Consider the following 19,934-nt stretch of genomic DNA (forward strand, 5'->3'; position numbering starts at 1 on the left):
GCAGGTTTCTTCTTTCTTTTTTTTGTTTGTTACTATAGCACTGCACACTGCATCACTGACTGGAAGGCAAAAGAGTCAGTTTAGCCTTTATCACAACTACACAAGCTGCTCTTTCATTTCTGACCAGCCACCACTCACTGAAACTCCTGAGCTCACAAAGGTAGAGCTCCATCCAGTACTAATCCAAGGGACTCCTACAAGAGAAAAGTCTGCAAGGACAACATTTCAGCTTATCTGTTAGTAACATCAAACTTTAACTTTACCTTTTCTGATCCAAGTGCTGTCAGAGGACAGAGAATTCAAAGAGGTGAGAAGTGCATTGGAGGTTTGTCAGAACCACTTGTCAGCTGATGAAGTGCTGGTGACTACCACTTAAAGAGCTGTGTGCATAGGAAAGGTTAGATGCTAGTCACTCTGCCCACACAAAGCCCCCTCAAAGAACATCTGCACCCAGAGCATGCCTTACCTGCAGACTCTATTCCAAATAGTTCACTAATATCCTCTGAAGAGCTGGGAAACAGGCAAAACTTGTGTTCCTTCCCACATCACCTGAATGTGTGTTTCTTGCAGTTCAGCACTGCCTATTATTTTGAATAAGTCTTTAATCTCAAATACCAACATGTCTTGAGCCACAGCACCTTGTAAGTCAGAGGCAGAAATAAAAGACTACACTGTTATATATTCAAAGAGACAGGACAGCTGAAGAGAAGTCTGCTGCTTCTTCTGCAGGACAGATGTGCATTGTGGGACTGCACAATGAAAATTAAAAGGTTCTACAGTTAATGCAGCACATCAATTTTAGCATCAACTGAAAGAAGAATAACGTATACATTCTGGATAAAAAGAAAACAGACCATATACATATATATCTTTTAAATTATTTTATTTTGTGTAAGCTAAAAGGAAATTTACACACTTAAATCTCAAAAGACCTTGGGCATGCACATTGACCTTTTTAGAGGTTCTTCTACATAGCTCTCTTTTTTCCATAGGAATTTCCCCAAACATTTACAACCCATAGTTTTTACTGTATATACAGCCTAAAACCATAGCAATCTATGATTATGTCATTTTACACTGTGCAAAATCAAACAGAAATAGTGGTACAACAGAACATAAGAATTTTTAACAGATAAATTTCATTGTAAGACATTCATATAGTTTTGGTCCTTCTTTTCCAATTCAAACTGATTAAAAGCAGACAGCCTCATAACGACCCAAAAATCAAGTGTTTAGGCAAGGATCCATAACTGGAGCGAGAAGTTACTACCAGCATACCTTTCAAAAGGCTACATAGCGACAGAACCATACCACTGAAGTTTAAGAACAAAAATTGATCAGCCAACCAATCGACCAGGGGAGGAAAGGGGGAGGAGAAAAGGAAGAACACATCCTAAGCTCGTTATAACAGAAGAGAAAATAGCGAGTTTTAAATAACAACAACTGAAACCCCTCGATGTAACCTTCTGTTTTCCCATCAAAAAGTATTTCAATATATGCAGGAAAGAAAAAGACACTCAATGCAATCTGAAAACTTTTAAAGGGGACTTCACGCATTGTGAAGATTGAAGTTTTTCCATCATGTGTTTCTAGGATATATATATATATATTTAAACTTTTTAAAGTTTTGTAAGAAGGACATCACCAGTGTATTTCACAAAGACATAAATGTATACACCCCAGCACAACAAAAAGAATAGATCTTCAAAAAGATTTTACCCCCAGTTATTTACATTTTTTCTCTAATATAAATTTAGGTCTTCGGTATGTAAATAAATATACATAACTATGTATACCTTTCTAGTGCTGCTTACCAACAAATCATCTGAACTTGATTTTTTTGTTTGTTTGTTTTAATTAAAGCAAGATTGCTTTTAATGACCCATAGAGGGAAGAAAAAGAAAATCAATAGAAAACGTCCAATTCACATCACTTTAGTCTACCTTTTCTTGGCAGCTTGTTGAAGGTGTTAATGTGGCTGGGAACATCAACACCTTGGCATGCATGAAAGTTAAGTCAGGAAGGCTAGAAATCACCTTGGCAGCCTCTTCACTGAGATGTTCTTCCTTTTTAGGCTTCCTGTTGGGAAGAAAAGAAAAAAGTGCATTAATCTGGTACCTGCAATCCAACAGATCACTGAAAGAATCACCGATGGAAGCAATGTTCTGTCAGTTTGTCTCCCACAGAAAGGCACTTCTGTAAGCTATTTGAAGCTAGGCTAATGTTATAATACATACCTGCCTGCCAACAGAACATTCAATGGGAAGTCAGCAAAATGTTCCTGAATACTGTTGCAATAAGGAGAAATTATTCCCTATTCAGATGCTAATTTATCTGGGGGGGAGGCAAGTTCCAGTGTGCCATTCTGGGACTATTCACTTGAAGAAACTGCCATACTCATATTCTAGAGCTAAGACAAAAGGAACGTAAGCATTAAACTGCCTAAGTTCAGCATAATCTTTCAGTTACAAAATGGAAAACTAGAAAGGTCGTTAAGAAGTTCCTTTAAAAATAAGAAGTAATAGAAATGTACTTAAGATGTGTTTTTAACACAACTGCACTCGGACTACATACTGTACTTCTCTATAACATGATCAACAGCCTCTTTTCCCCCTGCAGGGTCTCATCATCAGCAAATAGTAGCTCACAACTTGCTGCTAACTTGCTTTGAAGTGCAGTGGCATGTGTAGCCCATAAGGATGCACCCAGCAGTTGGGGGAACCACTGGTGTTTACTTTGCCATTTGCATTATTCAGCAGAACTTCTGAGCAGAAATGAATAAAGAATCTGAAAACCCATGCTGCTTGGTTCTCACTGTTACGCAAGAAACATTTCCTAATGGCTCAAACAGCCACAGAAGATCCCATCCACTGCCCACACTCCCATACATGATGCTTCATCTTGAAGAATCCTGGTTATTACTAGAAAACCAAATATTCACAGAAATGCACTAGCCTTACCCTACAATGACACTGGAAATCCTTGCTAAGGAAGCTCCTCTGCCATGGAGTGAAAAGCTGAGACAAAAGGCCAGAAACAAACTGCCTTTATGTAGAGCAATTCAGAAATTTGCTTTCCATATCTTATCCACAGCTATAAACTTTCAGCTGTGTCTACGAGAAGGAAATCACTGCTCCAGTCACAAAGCAACATATAGTCATGTATCTGTTTTGTCAGCACCCATCAGGATCATTCCCTGAGCTGATCAGAGATCAGAAGAAGTCAGGAGCTATGTGTTTCCTTCAGCAGCAGTCTCAGAATTTCTTGGCTAAAGGAACAAGAAAATAATCTGGAGTTAAACTCATCCTTGACATCACTGATCACTGTGTTGACACTGAGTTACCAGTTCTGTTTGCTACTTGAAACCTCTACTTGATGGAAGATCTCAAGATGAGACATTATAGATACTAAATCTGATTTTTCATTGCTAGAATAGCAATACTTTCTTTTCTCTGCTGCAGTGGAATTTCATGAGCCACTGACTAGGCAGATTACCAAATTATGGAGGATAAACAAAGCTGTGTGCTGGATTTACCAACGGAAGAAGCAGAGAGCCAATATGTGCAGCCTTCTCTAACAGCTTCACTGTCAGTGCTGTGTGTGCTCTAAGGACTATCTCTGAGCTGCTGAAACGTGTTTGTCACCCACCGCTGTGTTATCAGTATCTGGTGCCACTATTAGTTATCACTTACCACAAGCCTTTTAAAGGTACAAACTCCTGGTGATCAAGGACTTACAGCTAACAAAGGAGTATTTGACAGAGGAAGCCAAAGGAAGAGGGCTGACTCAGAGATCTGCATTAAAAGGAGTTCCTGCAATTGTAATCAGGCACCAAGATGGAGCTCACACACTCCTTGCTATTTATATGCCTCTTCCTCCTCTGCGCAACTGTGTCATACTAAGAAACTGCACTGCGAGGTCTCGGAGGCAGCGCTGCATTTTATTTGGCTCAGGCTCCTCTAGAAGACAGTAAGACTGGACACTGCAATTACCCTCTCTGGGTAACAGACTAGTCAACACCTTCAGTAGCAAGACTCGCAGGGCGACCCTAAACAATTACTCATTATCTTAAGTTTATAGAGAGTTAAAGTACTATCATCACTGCTGACTAGTTTTACATTAACATCATTAAGGTTTTAAAACTACCTTCTAGAAAACACTTTGCCCTCTCCACCTCTTCTCTTACATCAGGTTACATTTCTTCCCAAGACAGGGAACTGAGGGAATACCTTTCCCCAAGCAATTATACCTGTTCTTCTACCTGCTGGCATGAAGCTTTTGTTGTTAGTTTGTTTTCTTTTTTTAATAGCACATTAACACTGAACTGCAAAAAATTAGCCAGACTGACAGGCACAAAAGCCACTGGAAGAAGATTCAAGACATACGTAATGCTTTGCTGATGTGTCACTCATAACCAACTGTTCCAGCTTACATTCTAACTCCTTCCTGCAGCATTCAGTCTTTCAGGATTTAAGTGATCACTTGCATTTGCAAAAGGCTTTGAGGATATCACCAAAAAGGCCAGGCTCTAATAGCAACAATGAGGCGATTAGAAACTTTAAAAATCACTCTTAAGAGTTAGTTTACTACATCCAACAGTCCACCATGGAGTGTTTGCAGTTTAAATGAGGGTTTCAGCCATTTCTTGGAAATGCTTTCCTTCCAGAAGTCAGCAGAAAAACTTTTGATCTCTGCCAATTCAACAGAATTGCAAAGTTCCCCCTCCTCTCCTATGTGTGAAACTGTTGATCACAGCCTGAACCTCTGATTGACCAACTTAGTCAAGCAACGAATCAACTGCTGGAGCACAGGTGAAGGTAATTTGGCTGTGCTACCGGAATCTTGGCTCCACCCCTCCCAGATCTCATTTAAGGACTGACTACCACTAAGGCAGGATCTCTTTCTCTGGAGATCGCTCCTTTGTGGAGCTTACTGAGAGCCTCCGACAACAGTGAGCATTTTCCATTCATCGTAGATTATCTTTCTATCACGATAATCCTTCATACAAAACATCTTGTTTAGCCTCTGTTTACCTGTCAATTGTACATCTCCCAGCTCTTTCCTTTTGAGAAACTAATTTTCCAACTTCAGGTGATCAAAAGGAAAAGATGGAGCTATTTCAAAGAAAAGTGGCTTATTATAGCTGAAATGATACCTCCCTCTAAACTTTAACCTCAAAGATCCTGAATTCAGACAATTTACAGACAGATGTGGGGTAATCTTAGCTCAACCGAAGTTGGTGCTGCAGCAGTGCTTAGTCACTTCTTCACATCTTCCCCTGATTTACTGTGAATGGTTAAATCTGTTTCCATTTTAGTGCACATGGGCCACCTTTGCTGAGCTGGCTTTACCCAGCCACCAGGACTCTAGGGCCATGATGAATAAAAAATCCAAAAGAAATGCAATTTTTGCTGGATAAAGCTACACCCTACAACATACCTAGCATACTGCTGAGATAAGACTTTATCTCTGACATTTAAGTTTTTCAAGATACTGGTGTTTTTTCAGAATATATGAAAAGACAGAAAAACAAGCTTCAGAGCAGACAAAAACATACGAAACTTGTTTATCGCTGAAAACAGCTGCTTTAAAGCAGCTCATCTGCATGTATCTGAACATAACTGGCACATTTGAGGCCTCCAACCCTTTCCTACAGACAGCTGTATTTCAATAGCACCAGTCTAGAACCTTTTCTTGTTACCAAGCAATGCTCTCCAGAACTAAGGAAGAGCTTTGATATGTAATCATCGAGCTTCAACACAGCAACTAAAAGCTTTAAGTGTTCTGTGGAAGCACTTAAACAAAAAACTCACCCCCAGAGAAAATAATATAGAAAAATGAAGGTCAGGATTCATAAGCAAAGCAGACTGCACTGCTTATTTGTAAATAAAAGCAAATAGATATCTTAAAGGTCTGTCAAGCAAGCAGACAGAAATCTAAGAACAGACATAAAGAGAATAAATAACAATATTTGGAGTGGACATACCCTGCTGCAAATTTATGATTATTTTTACATTAGACTTTGGACATACTACAAAAATACTTCCAACTATTTCTACCTTTGCTAATTAGCTAAATTCAGACTTTCCCGCTACGTTATGTTCACAAGAAGTATATGTCCTCCATGCATAGAAACAGGCAATCCAAAAGTGGAGCACTGAGGTATGGAGTTCCCTCTACTGGTTCGCTCTTGAAATGCCATAGAGCATTGGTCTTTTATTCAGCATTCACCTTGAACATTTTCACTGCGGGAAAACTATCAAGACTGTTTTCTCAATGAAAGAACATGTTCTAAAAGAGCTGTGAAATTTTTAGTGTTACTTATTTTACACGAGGCTGCTCCAACCATTAGAATTCCTTACACATGCTGCAGTTCTATTCACCTATACCCATGTGCTTTAAGTGCTATGCTGCACAGAAACTTATTTATTTAGTTTTAGAGAGCTGAAGCTCAGAGAGAAGACATCCTGCTATTAGTTGCAAAGCAACTATTAAATACATGTCTATGAAATAGACATGTACCTCCTCAATAGTAAAAGCATTTTACTGCTTAGAATCACTCAGTGTCTCTCTAATGTGCACAATCGTTATCTATACATTAAGACAGTCCAGAGCTGCTAAGATGGACATTAAACAACTAAACTCAAAGTATTCAAGCTTAAGAAGTGAAAGACTACCTATTTACCAGGCCAGATGTCAAGGAAGACATTTGACACCTAAAACCTTCATATACTCTACAAACAGAGCTAAGTCCAGAAAAATTTTGCATGAGCTCCATGAAGCAGAAAGGATATAATGAACCAGCCACACGAGCTATGTGTGTTAGCTCCTAAAAAATAACTTGCAACAGCAAAATAAATCTGATGTTTGGTCACCAAAAATTTTACTGGTGCTGGAACCGTATAAGTGTTTAACAGCTATATCAAAGACCTAGAAAAGCCATCTGTTAAAGTCCTAACAGCCTGAACTGGGAGCTTCAATTTACCCTTCCACTCTTAGGAATCACTTCTGTTATTCAGCAAGTCTTATCCTCCAATTAAGCCTTTGGTTCTAGCTTTTGACATTGAACGTGGTGACTTCTGTCAGCTCACAAACTGTTTCCCATTTTGTTTTAGAGCTTTATGATAAAACAAAATTTAAACTACAGTAGTACAGATTTGACGTTTGTAACATGTAACCTTGGCTTACATCTTAAACATTTTGTTCCTTCGCAAATGTCACACACATTCACTCCTCGGGGGAAAAAAAAAGAAAGAAAAGGGAAAAGCATGACTGATGTTATTTACCTTGTGGACGTGCTCGCCTTCTCTACCGTGGACATGAGTCTTGCAAATGCATCTGTCACTCTGCTGCTTGCATTGGAAGTTTCCAGTTTTGAGGTTGTCAATTCATACAACTCAGGATCCACACCTTATAGTATAAAATGATAGTCAGTGATGGTTGGAGACAAGGACAGACATAACTAGCCACAGAGCAGCTTGCTAGAGACTGTTTTCTGTAAACATCTGAATCGTTTAAAATTTCAAGATACACAAAAAGAACATGACAGAACACGTCTGTATCTAAAGCAGCATCTTCTCTCCCCACACTTTTCAGTAGCTTTCAAAGCTATATTATGCAGTACACACACCTTGGATCAAGCCTGGTATACAAGGTCTCAGTCTAAGAGTAAAACTAATTTAATTTACTTTTATAGCGAAATACCTGCAAAACGCCAGCTGTGTTAAAAGGGTTTGTTTCAATTACTTCAGCTCAACTGCAGCTATTAAAAGAATGCTGAGGGTTAACAGTGACCAGCTGTTTAGTGACAGATTGCACAACACTGGCACGCATTACAGCAACTTCAGTGTATTGCTTTTTACAGGAGGATGTGATAAATCTATTTCATTTTTTTTAAGCAAGGAAAAACAGCTTTTATGATGCACACAAGTGGAATGGCATTTTTTAAAAGTTACACAACCACATTTATACAGCTACCAAAACTGTTTGTCTGTGCTCTCTTTTCATCTTTCATTTATTTATAAAGAATCACATATCCAGACACTTCAGCCTGGATTTCCTAGTTTCAGCTGTCTTAGATCAGATACTGAATTTTGGCATTACATATGTTGCAAATACATTTCAATTAAAAATATAGTATTATTATTAAGTCAGCAGACATCAACAACTGAAATTACTAACATATTTCAAGACTATTCCACCACAACTTGGTACTTGGGAGTACTTAAAATTGTTGATATTCCTCTAGTTGCATTTGCAGCTATTTTGTGCTTTGTGGTCTTAAATGAAGTGCATGTATGCATCATCCTCAATTACAAATAACTTTAAAAAACAGTGTAAAATTTGGACAGAAACATCTTGTTTTGTAGACACGTGCATTCTAGAAGTGTATAATGCTGGTATTGGTTTGGACAACACAGAAGCATTCTATACTCCTGCAGAACAAACATTGCAAACCCTTGGATAATGACAGTCACAAACAGATACCTAACATAAAACGAGTATGTATAGCTTGGTATCATGGTGACAGATCAAGTGATGGTGCTCAGGATCAAGACATATTTAGAAGTACTCCCAAAATATTTAGAGCTGACTGAGTAACAAAAAATTCTCTGCCTAGTGTCCTTCCTTTTCCATTCAATAAACGCAGCACGGTGGTTGCAAACATAAGGTTAAATACCCCTGTGCTTAATTGTGAGAAAACCAAGCCAAATAAAAAGGAGAATTAAGAAAATAATCTGGATAAGCTGAGGAGGTGAAGGCAGGGGGAAGGATTTGGTCCATTTAATGTCAGTTTATGAGAAAATAATCAGCTCTCCCTTCAACCTACATGTTTCAGGTCTGGATTTGCAAACTAAATTTCAACCAGTTTCATGTGAAACACCAAAAGATGTAATGTACTGAGACCAGGATACCAGGACTTTAAGTATTATCAGATGTTTACAGAACATGGAAAAAGGAACAGGCCCAACTATTCCATAAAATATCCAATTTCAAACAGGGAGAGGAAGACTTGAAGATATACATTTGACTTGCAGAAGCCTGCGAAATCCCATTAAGGTACAAATTGTAAAACCAAATGAAATGAGGAATTCTTTGACATGCAACTCTGAAACAGGCATTAAATGTAACCTTATGAATTATATCATTCAGACATTTACAGTCCTGAATTTACTCTCATTGCAACGTGATGCCACTGCTCAATTTGCTATTCCATTACACACCTTTTACTCTGCTACATTTACGTTAAACTTTCAGCGTGAAAAATAAAACAACACAGTAAGTTTGTGGGAACATACGAGAAATGAATGACTTCTAGATCATGACATAGAATGCAAATTGTTATGAAGTGTCATTTTGGCTACTGGTTAGATCAGACTGAAAAGAATACAGTATAGCTCTAGTAAAAGTAGAACTAAGGTCTTCAGAGATATAACAAACTTCTAGTACTGATAAAAAGGTTATTTTTAAACTAAAAGACAGAACAATTTGTCTTTTGATTTTTATATAACTTCTTAATTTCTTTTAATTTTTTTTTATTTTTTATTAAGAGTTGCATATTCTCCATTTTATTCAAACAATCAGAGAATAGCTAAGGAGAGCACTGCAAAACCTTAATGAGATATTGAAGGAAAGTTAGCCAACCAAACCCCACACAAAGCTCCTAAACACACACACACAAACACATGAGCTGCAAGCCAAGAAACAAATGACTTTCCCAGAAACAAGTCAGGAGGAAAGAAAAGGAAAAACTAAAAACAGGCACTATAGGGCATACCAGGGAAGGTGATTATACCCGCAACTGATGAAACAACAACAGACTAAAGAAATAAATAAATGAGTGCAATAAAAGGCTGATATGGTATTCCTCCAGTAATGATTTCAGGTGTGCACAGCAGCAGCAGGATAGAGGGACATATGTGACTGCACAAGCAGCACGTGTACTAGGTACTGATGAATGACGTGTTGATAGAATTGCACGCACTTATAAAAGAATCTATGAAACCCAAGAATCTTAAACTTGCTACCTGTCACTTTCGTGACAAACCTGCCGCTATCTTCCACCTGGTAAGAACATTTCTCAAGAGTGAAACAAGACCACATTTGGAATGGGATGCCATAAAACTGTCTTCCGTGACCAAATTGCAAAAGCAAGAAAGCAGTTCTTTAAAAACAGAAATTATAACTATAATTATAAGCACTTCTAAAAAATACTGGACAGCCTCAAAATTGGTTTGAAAAATTAGTTTCTTAAAATTAAAAACACTGAGACAGAATAAAACAAACAAAAAACCCTAAAAATAGAAATATAACTAACAATCCATTCCTATGAGAACTTTGGTTATTATGGCTTCCCAACATCTGACAGGCATTGGATTGAAAGAGCGTTTGCCTTATCTGCTCTGACTACACACCCAGAGAAAACTCCAGAGGGTTCCCTTAAGTTCCTGAAGAAATGTATTCCAAGTGCAGGTTTTCACAAGCTCACATAAAATACTGAAAGCATGTCATAACCATCCGAAAAATTAATTACTTTCGCATTTTATTCAAATGATAAAATGATATTTTCATCTACTCCTTAAGTTGCAGATGAAGAGCTTTAGTTTTATAATTAGCATTCATGAAGTTCTAACACCCCATAAACATGCAAATATCCTTATTTTTCTATTATGAATGCTGTTAAAACACTTTTTTCTCCTCCAATCATTAACACTAGTACTACAGACAGGACAAAAATTTAGTCTCCAGGTAGAAGACAATACCACCTGGATTGTGATTCATTAAGCCCTACACCTTTACACTCAATGACTTCCAATTAACAATACAATTCTGTAATTTGGAGACATTCGTTTAGAAGAGGAAACAAGCCTAATTTTATTTTATGTTTTAATAGTCACATTTTTCAGTTATTCTTAAGTACTTGGAAAATTTCACTTTCAAAATTTCTCATTTGAAACAAGTGTTTTAACATCTGAACTGCAAGAGCAAAAGAGCCATTCATTCCTCCATTGTGACAATACAGAGCTGACAGTACCTTTTAAATACCTCGCACTTGACACCAAACATCAGAAAATAGAACACAGATTAAAGGAAAAATGCAGTAGAGAGACATTTTAGAGAAACGTAAAGTAAAATTTCTCCTTGTTTATAGGAAAGTCAAGTGATGTGCTCATGCTTTTAGTAAGTTGTTATACTACAGTTGTGGTTTTAACACTCTGCTGACCTGGGATTGTGGTGGTGCTGTTAGAGCTACTGTCATCCACGGGCCCAAAGAAATCAAGGTTCAGAAGAGTAGAACCTCCACTAGCTTGAAATTCAGTGACCGTGTTGGTAGGCAGCCATATAGAAGGTAAGCCAAGGGAGGGGTTTATGTGTAAAAAGGGGGTAAGACACACACTTGAACATGCAAGTTATAATTAGTACTCAGTACACAATTTAAAAATTGACATGAAAACAATGCTTACAGTATTAATTTGTACCTTCTAAAATGTTAACAACTTAATTTCAGTGCACATTTCCTCATGTACAATGCAGCAAGGAAATCAACACTAGTTAAAAATAGAACCATTTATTTCAATCTAAAAATGAAAGAGAACCAGCAAGACCCAGAGAGAAAGATGTGATCAATTAAAGGGAAACAATATATGCATCAATTGATAGGAAATACTGAGTTTCTTCTCCCTTCAATGACATTGATAGCCATTCTTTCATCAAGGAGACTTAGCAGGTCCCCAGATAGCAGAGAACCAAGCAATTGATTATGATTATCTTAAAAACAATGTAAACATATGATAATAAATGCCACTCTTACACCCAGTTCCTCACTGGTGAATTATACTGTTCCCCTTTAGTACTGAAACAGAAATTAAATCAAGATACATTTTAAAGAAGTTACTTGTTAAAAAGAAAGCATGATGATCTGACTGAAGTAATAAGACACTAGACAACAGTAAGAGGGTCCATCCAGGCTTTCCTTCAGCACCATGATATTGCTATCCAAACTGGTACAACCTACATATTCTGAAACTTGAGGCAACACCAAAGCAGCAAGAGATGCAATTTCTTTCAGCCTGCTTTTGAACAACTTATACGTTATAAATTAACCATTGTTAGCAGGCTCCTCTTATAGGTATTGTTTTCTTTCAAGATCTCTAGTCTATCGTTCAAACAAATTTCCAAAATTTATTTCCTTTGCATAAACTTGCATTTATGAGACTGGAGGTGGCAGCACAAAGTTTTTTGCTATTAAAACAGACATAGGTGAAGGGTTCTAAGTAATAATTATATACATTTATAGATCGAAATAACTTTGTAGCTACCTGTTCAATATATTCGGTCTAATTAACTACTGAGTGCAAGCAAAACAGATGATGTCACATTTTTGAAAGATAAAAAATTATCTGTAATTCTGAAAACTTTCAGGTCAAGAGGTGCATCTTTCACAAATAGTTTGCAGTTAAAATATTGTGCTTTGAAGTAGCCATTATATACAAGTTTGTCATTCAAAGGACGTTTAAGGAGAGAGTTCATCGGTGAAAAATACTTTTACAAAGGAAAACTCGTCATCCTAAAATGCTCATTTATTCTGGGTTTTGTTATAATCAGCAGTTATTTATAATGAAATGTTAATATTGCCACTGTGTCATTAGCATATGGCACAAATCTAAAAGAATACTTCACTTTGTATTTTTCAGACTACATAATTTTTCACATAGCAGCACAGTTAATCAGAAAGAAAGCCTGAATTTCCAAAGTTAGGAATAAGAAATAAATAATATATATATTTATATATGTATATGTGTGTGTATATATTTAAAAAAAATAATCAGCAGATAGATGTTTGTCTGAACTTTGTAGTTTTCTTATCTCTAGCTCTGGCGCTAGAGGCTCTACGGAGAGACGTACCATCTAAAGGGTTAGTAAGGCCACTGCTACTCCAGTCAAACTGGACAGGTGGTAGAGATTCCTAGAGTTGAAAAGTCAGAAATCAGATTTTATAGTCAGTTCATGTTACAACAATGCAAAGCAGTTCAAACAACAGATTCTTTGGCATCTAAATACTAAAAAGACAACTGAACGAGGAAGCCCCAGCTTTTGCAAGGGGTGTATTCTCATAATACATGCTAAACATCCAAAGAAGATTTGTTCTTCTATAGGAAGCCTCAGTAAATTCTCAACAGTACAGATTAGGTCACTCAAACAGGATTTTTCAAATTATACGTACGAATTAAATAACTATTAAGGCATAGTTGAACATTAAATTAATAGTACTTTCACAAAAGACAAAGCATTTTGCATAGAATCATGTATATGCAATTTAGAGGACAATTTCAGAAAAGGGTTATAAGTGAAAGCTGTCTATATCCCTGCTTTGACCCAATTGTAGACAAATCCAGTTATTTACTATAAAATAGCATGTGATTGTTTCTGGTGGGTTGGTTGGGGTATTTTTATTTTTTTTTTTGTTTTGTTTTGTTTTGTTTTTGAGTTTTAATACAGAAACCTTAAAAATGAAGGAGAAAATACCCAAGAAAACCCTCATGCGAGAACAACCACATCGCCCTGTGATTTATTATCCCTTTCTGATAAAACCATTTCAATATTTAAACAGACCAGTGGTAAGATGAAAGAGAGGAACATGGAACCTGGCTCCTTCTGTGAGTCTATCCTCACCATTCCATTTCCTCTTGTTCAGTCTTTTTGCACGTGCAAACACACACGTGAATTAAACAAGCAGTACCACATTTTACATGGAAGGCATGTTTAGCAACTTGCAAGTGCTGTCCTCCTGTATTCTCAGAACACAGACCAATAGGCAGCATCATAAATTACTGAAAAAGTAGATCTTCCTTTTATTGCACCTTTTTGCCCATTTCATTTCCATTCTCTCCCCATTGGATTCAACTTCACAAGTTTAATACAACTAACAGAAAAATAACACTTGTGGAAGAAAAGCAATTGAACATTCACAACATTACTGGGAATGCATCACTAGCTGCCAAGCTTCCAGTGGCACAGATGTGCCTCCTGTAGAAAGTTGGACTATCTATTTTCTTTTCAAAACTTAAATTATTCAATATTGATATCATATTCAGATTCAAGAATCAAGACTGCAGCAACCTGTGCTAGCTTTGTACAATTAAACTAATTATAAAAGGTTTTTGCTAGGAGATAGGTGATTACAGAAATAAAAGGGAACCGAAGACTTCCGCATTTACTTAGAGTAAAACCTTGCCTAGAAAAGCCTTTCCTACTTAATCACTTGGAATTATTTCCAATACTGTGGAACACAACTAGAACAACAACCATTCCAAGGAACCTAAAGGAGCTGATGCTACATTTTTATTTTTACTTTTTTCTTTGCTCTGGCAATGAAATTACTGGCATTGAAATGATTTGGATGGAGAAATCACGTTACCAGTGTAGAAGCTATACGTGAGATTAAGTCATGATCTCAATGATCAGCAGCATGTATAAAGTTTGTTGCAACTAAAATATACTAGCACTAAAAAGAGGTTACTTTTTCTTTTTTTTTTTTCTTTTCTTTAATCATATCACGAAAGAAACGGATCCAATATAATTTAGTAGTCTTCTGGTGTGAACAAAATGAACTCAAAGTGAAACAAAGTAGCTTCCTACCAATTCACAGTTACTGAGGAACACCCAGTAGATTTCCTATCAAAAGACAGAGTAAGGATTGATGAGTCCTGATGAGACCACTACAGTGTTGCATGGAAAAGGTGATACCAATGGCTAGCTCAGCTTTTCACTTTGATTACATGATTGTCAGACTTGATAAGGAGAGGGCAAAGGATACAATGAATTCTTGATAAAATGGATGAAAAGGATATATGACTCCAAATCAGTCAGTATACTGCATATACTAGCTATTCTGTTTTGTGGGATGAAGCCACTCCACTGAATTCAATTGCTCACAAAAAAGAGAGCGCCAAGTAAATCAGACCTCATCTATACAGGATGTTGGCAAGCTGTGGTCCACGCATCAGCAGGTAAAGCAGAAGTAGAGGACAGAAACAAAAGCCAATAAACCAGAAAGGTTTCTGTTTCTAATGTCCTTGGCCCTAATAAAACTAACTATTCTGAAGCACCTGAACTCAAACAAAGGAAACATGCCCTGCAAACAGAGTCTGCAAGGTTGCTAGACTACTGTATTTACAACCAATATTTTAATAGCACACTTTAAAGAAAGGCACCCAATCTAGAAGAATATTGAGATTCAAAGAAAACTGCTCTCGCTCCTCCCTCCATCTCAGATTACAGGACATAGTACAGAAAAAGTATATTATAATCTGCCAGAGAATTACTTTGAATGTTAAGAAAGTAAGGAAAACTAAAATACCTGCTCTTTTTACTGCATCATATTTCATTTGGATAAAAGGAAGAGATGTTTTCACAAAGTAATTTTAGAATGGTATTAAGTAAGATGTTTTTAACATTCAAAATCTAAAATGTATTTGTTTCCACGTCAGTGATTAGCCAGGAAAACTTACTCCTCCCTTGCCCCTTTCCCCACTCTAAAGGGAAGTACTTTGCTGTCCTAAAGCTGAAGGAAGATTTGTAATACAAATGTACGATCAGTCTTTAAATAGATCCTTAAATGAGTACCACAAACATGACTTTCAGAAAAAGGTTTACACAGACATAATTCATAAATTTTGTTGTATGTAATTGTGCCAATGGCTACAAGTGCTCTGAAATGCATCTTTCCTCAGACACCACCTTTAAGCAACTTATTTGCATCTAATAGAATATTTAGTCATATATTATCTCTTACCTGCAGATTTTTTCTTCTTTTACTCTGTCAGAGCTACATACATTCTTGGATCTTTCTCGCATGTGTAACTGGAGAACAGTTCCATGATGGAGCCTTTGGCTGGTGGCCATTATATGACAGTTTGCATCTATCATTATTAGAAGTCCTGATGGTCCCTTATGTAATTAGAAGTGTTTTTAAAGACTGTCACCCCATGAGGTTTAATTAAGTTTAAATCCCTAATACCCAGCAAGTGTAAGATACATACTCTGTTATAAGCTTCTGAATTAGAGATCGTGTTGTATGCGTGCAGATGTGCTGTAATAGGCACCTGCAGAAAAGAATTACTGACAATTTTCTTCTAGAAAAAGAAGTCACTCTAGATTTCTATTTCAATATTCAGATTAATAAGCAAAACTAAGCAGGTAATAAACCACAGTTATCCTGTATTGGTAGAGCTGAGCACTAAAGATAGGTATTTACAAACAGAAAAGAGGATATTTTGAAACAATAGAAAAAGAGCAAAAATACTGATATAGCTTTTTGGAAGAAAGCCCAGAGAAGGTGGTTAACCAGAGAACAATATCAAACCAAGAGAAATCAGACAACATTGAGCCCAGATAACAACTTATTTGACTTCTTTGCACTGACAGAAGACAGTTATGGCCTAGAAGGCCACTTCAGCAGATGCTGTGATACAGAATAGAAGGGCACCTGTCTGTGGGCTTTCACAGTCAACGCCTGCCTTTTTGAGCAGTCTTTTCCTTACACTTGTGCCTTAATAGGACCAGCAAGGTATGTAGGACACCATGCTCTCAGACACAGGTAAAAGCAGTCAGGGCATTATTTCACATTCTGTTCACCAGCTTACAGCACTGACTAACAGAGAAATGCAAGCCCAAAAGTCTCGATAAACAAGAGACAAAATAAAAGTCTAGACATTACCTTCAGATACAAAACAGAACAAGTCTACAGAACAGAGCAAGGGTTTAATCTATGCTTTCCTGGTAAAAACTTTGTAAAGAGCCAGTGTAATTTTCTAAATCCATTCAAATATAGAAGTTAGACATGATTTCTTCAGCTCAGAGAAGTCACAAGCACAGCAAGTAACCAAATGCTGGGCAGATTAAACAAACCCTGTGCTAAGGAGAGACACAGCTGAATTTCTCTGAATACGTGCCAAGCATCATTGTAGCAACATGGAAAATGTCTCTGCATATCTTGGTAGCTAGCTGCCAACCAGGCACACCACAATACACCACATTCTAGTGTCAGAATACTGGAAAAACAACAACAACAAAAAAAAAATACCCACAACTTTCAGAGGATTCAAAAGCTCACTCCTAAGCTTCTCTGAACTCTATAAGGCTCAGACAACAGAAACCAAAGAAGTGACTTTGAGCTGTTCAATGGATAATTACTCAAAAAAATCTGACACAGAACTCAGATAGTGAAAAAAAAATAATCAGGTACTCATGCTTGTAATGATTGTACCCAGAATCCCTTTTCCCGACATCTGGGCTGCTTTTTATGTTACTCTGAAAAAGAAAGGAAAAGGAAAAAGAAACAGCATAAACAGTATACCTGCAAATATGATAATTTAAGAAAAAAAAAAAAAAAGGAAATAAAAAAACAAGCACTATCAAAATATGATAAGCTTTAGATAAAGGAAAGACAGAACACCAGGCAGAGAAAGGACTTTTAAACTAACTTGCTATATACCAGTAGATATCATCAGGACTCTTAAATTTTGGCCACCAACTGCTGTAGTCCTAATCATGGAGACTCCCGTCCAGTCACACATGAAGAGTAGATCCAACAGTATGTCTTCAATCTGACACAAGGACCACCTGCCTTTGATACAGGTGCCTTTGAAAACTTAACTAAAACATGAAGGAGAGGTAAGGCATTCCATTATTCCCCCCATTCACTCTTTCTATCTCTCCCTCTCTCTGTTTTTTACCTGGAACTGATCAGATGCACACGGGTTCATCTCTGGTGATACAGGAGGTGTCTGTCCTATGGAAGCTATCTTTTCTGCTGCAGATATTGGTTTCAAAGGTTCCTTGGTAGGCTCAAGCATACCCTAAAAATAAAATAGAAAATCACGTCCCTGCATGCACAAATACATAGATTCCAGGAACTGCAGACACTGGAAAGGTGTGTATTCATTCTGTTTTGACGGTTAACTAATTCAGAAGAAACCAGTCATACTACCAGCTTGTAGAATGACCCTAAGAGCTGTAATTATTGACATAGAAAAAAAAAATGCCTTAAAAAGCATTAATAAACAAATACAACTTTTTTTGTTTGTTTTAAATGGTTCACACTTCAGGTTTTTGTTCAGAAGCTAAAGAAGAGCAAAACAGATGATGACTGATCTTCGATCTTCCTGAATGAAAGCAAGGGCAAAAAAGGTCTATAGACAGACAAAAGTCCACCCCTGGATAGGCAAAGCACATCTGAACATGGAAGCATGAGAAAATAAAACCACTGCATTTGTTACTAGCATATTTTAAATAATTTCAGGAAGTCAGCTATCAAGATCAGTAGTCTCACAAACATTTCTATAGCATGTTAGTGGAGGCTGGAACATCACCAACAACCAACTCCCGAAAAGTACAGACACATTTATAGTAGTGTAGTAAGACAAAGAATCAAGCCACTTTACTTGCAGCATCACCTTTACCCAACTTATGTGCTTAAAATATACAAACAACTCAGAAGATAATTTATCAGCTACAACAATCCATTGCAAAAAATATATATAGTTGCATGTCACATGCAAACAGTTACACGAAGAAAACAGCAGTTGCTCTGAGATGTGTTATCTCCTGGTTTAACAGAATACCATGCTTACATCCAAAGCAGTGCCTGAACTGACCTTGATACGTCAGAAAACAACTGCTCTAGGAATTAACTACAGAAGTCACTCTAGGAAATTAACCTACGGATTAAATTATACTAGGCCAATGAAAACTACTCCTCTTATATTCAATTTGTGAATGACCAAAAGAACACACACTTTTTTTTTTCCCTGAAAAGCTACACAAACATACATATATAAAATACACAGGCAGTACTACACAAACTAGCAAAAAAGGCAAATCTTATCTTCTGAATAATTTTACTGTTACTGAACTGCAAAGCAAGAACTGCAGAGTATTGACTTAAGTGAAAACAGCTGATCCTACTATAGCAGGTTACTTGGCTTTCCTTCACGGTCTACACAAATGTAAATTACACTTGCTATTTTTACGTAACATTAGAGGCAATACAACATCACTTCCCATATGTCTTCTATGCCTAAACAGTCTATTGGCTTGGGAGCAGAGTCTAGAGGCAGGAAGAAAAGAGAAAAGGGAAGAAGTGGAAAAAGTAGAAAAAGAAGAAAAACATATTTCCGAAAAATTGGAATTATTAGGAACTGCAAACTCCAACCATGCAGAATTATTTTTATTTTATATACACATCCATATGTGGATCCCCTATTGACATGTATGTGGGTCCTTTATTAATATGCCAGTAACACTGCAAAGCATTATTATGCTTCTCTATTGATCTAGGGACATTAAGATGCAATCAAGTAATTAATGGTCTCACAGAGAAACAGCTGCATGAAGAGGAATGCTTCAGAGAGTTGGGAAAATTTCCTACACACATAAAATGGAATATTGTAGCTACCCATTCTTAACCTTTCTTTAAAGCATCTGGTCATATGCCAGGGCTTCCTGCAACTGCTGCTCTGAATTGACATCTTGATTTATTGTCATGTTCATTCATAATCTCTAACTACTATTTAACCATCTGTAGAGAGTGTCTAGTCATCTAGATTCCTGCATAAAGTTTCAACTGACATTTTTACATCTCTATCTTGTATTTAATAGTTAAAATCAATAAGAACTTTCCATTGTCATTTACACGTTATTATACTTTGATCAATTTTTCTTTTAATAAAATGCTTAGACTAGCTACCCCACTGTGTTAGATAGTTTGCTTTATGAAATGAGTTAATCAATACTTTTTACCATTTAAAATATTAAAATACGTGCTTGCATGCATCACAAAAATTGTGTATTTAATTAATTCTTCTGTACAATTTCAACTGATGCCTAAACCATAACTGAACTTCCAGACATCTTCCACCATACTTTGTGCT

The 19,934-nt window shown here is 36.8% G+C and overlaps 1 protein-coding gene across 4 annotated transcripts in view; it reads right to left on the bottom strand.

The window, feature by feature from the left end:
- Nucleotides 1–866: 866 nt before the first annotated feature.
- AFTPH (aftiphilin) overlaps nt 867–19,934 on the bottom strand; it is a 45,469-nt gene continuing 26,401 nt past the window's right edge. For 2 of the 4 annotated variants that reach the window (XM_015856518.2, XM_015856520.2), the window contains exons 6-10: nt 17,739–17,861; nt 12,907–12,967; nt 11,225–11,308; nt 7,287–7,410; nt 867–2,079 (exon numbers count right to left, since the gene is read on the bottom strand). In XM_015856518.2, coding sequence (XP_015712004.1) covers nt 1,935–2,079; nt 7,287–7,410; nt 11,225–11,308; nt 12,907–12,967; nt 17,739–17,861 — 537 coding nt within the window. In that variant the 3' untranslated portion in view covers nt 867–1,934. Of the gene's footprint in view, nt 2,080–7,286; nt 7,411–11,224; nt 11,309–12,906; nt 12,968–17,738; nt 17,862–19,934 lie in introns of those variants that run through there. The other 2 variants (XM_015856521.2, XM_015856522.2) reach the window with 2 other exon arrangements.

Source organism: Coturnix japonica, chromosome 3 (genome assembly GCF_001577835.2).
Source record: "Coturnix japonica isolate 7356 chromosome 3, Coturnix japonica 2.1, whole genome shotgun sequence".
Classification (NCBI taxonomy): Eukaryota; Metazoa; Chordata; class Aves; order Galliformes; family Phasianidae; genus Coturnix; species Coturnix japonica.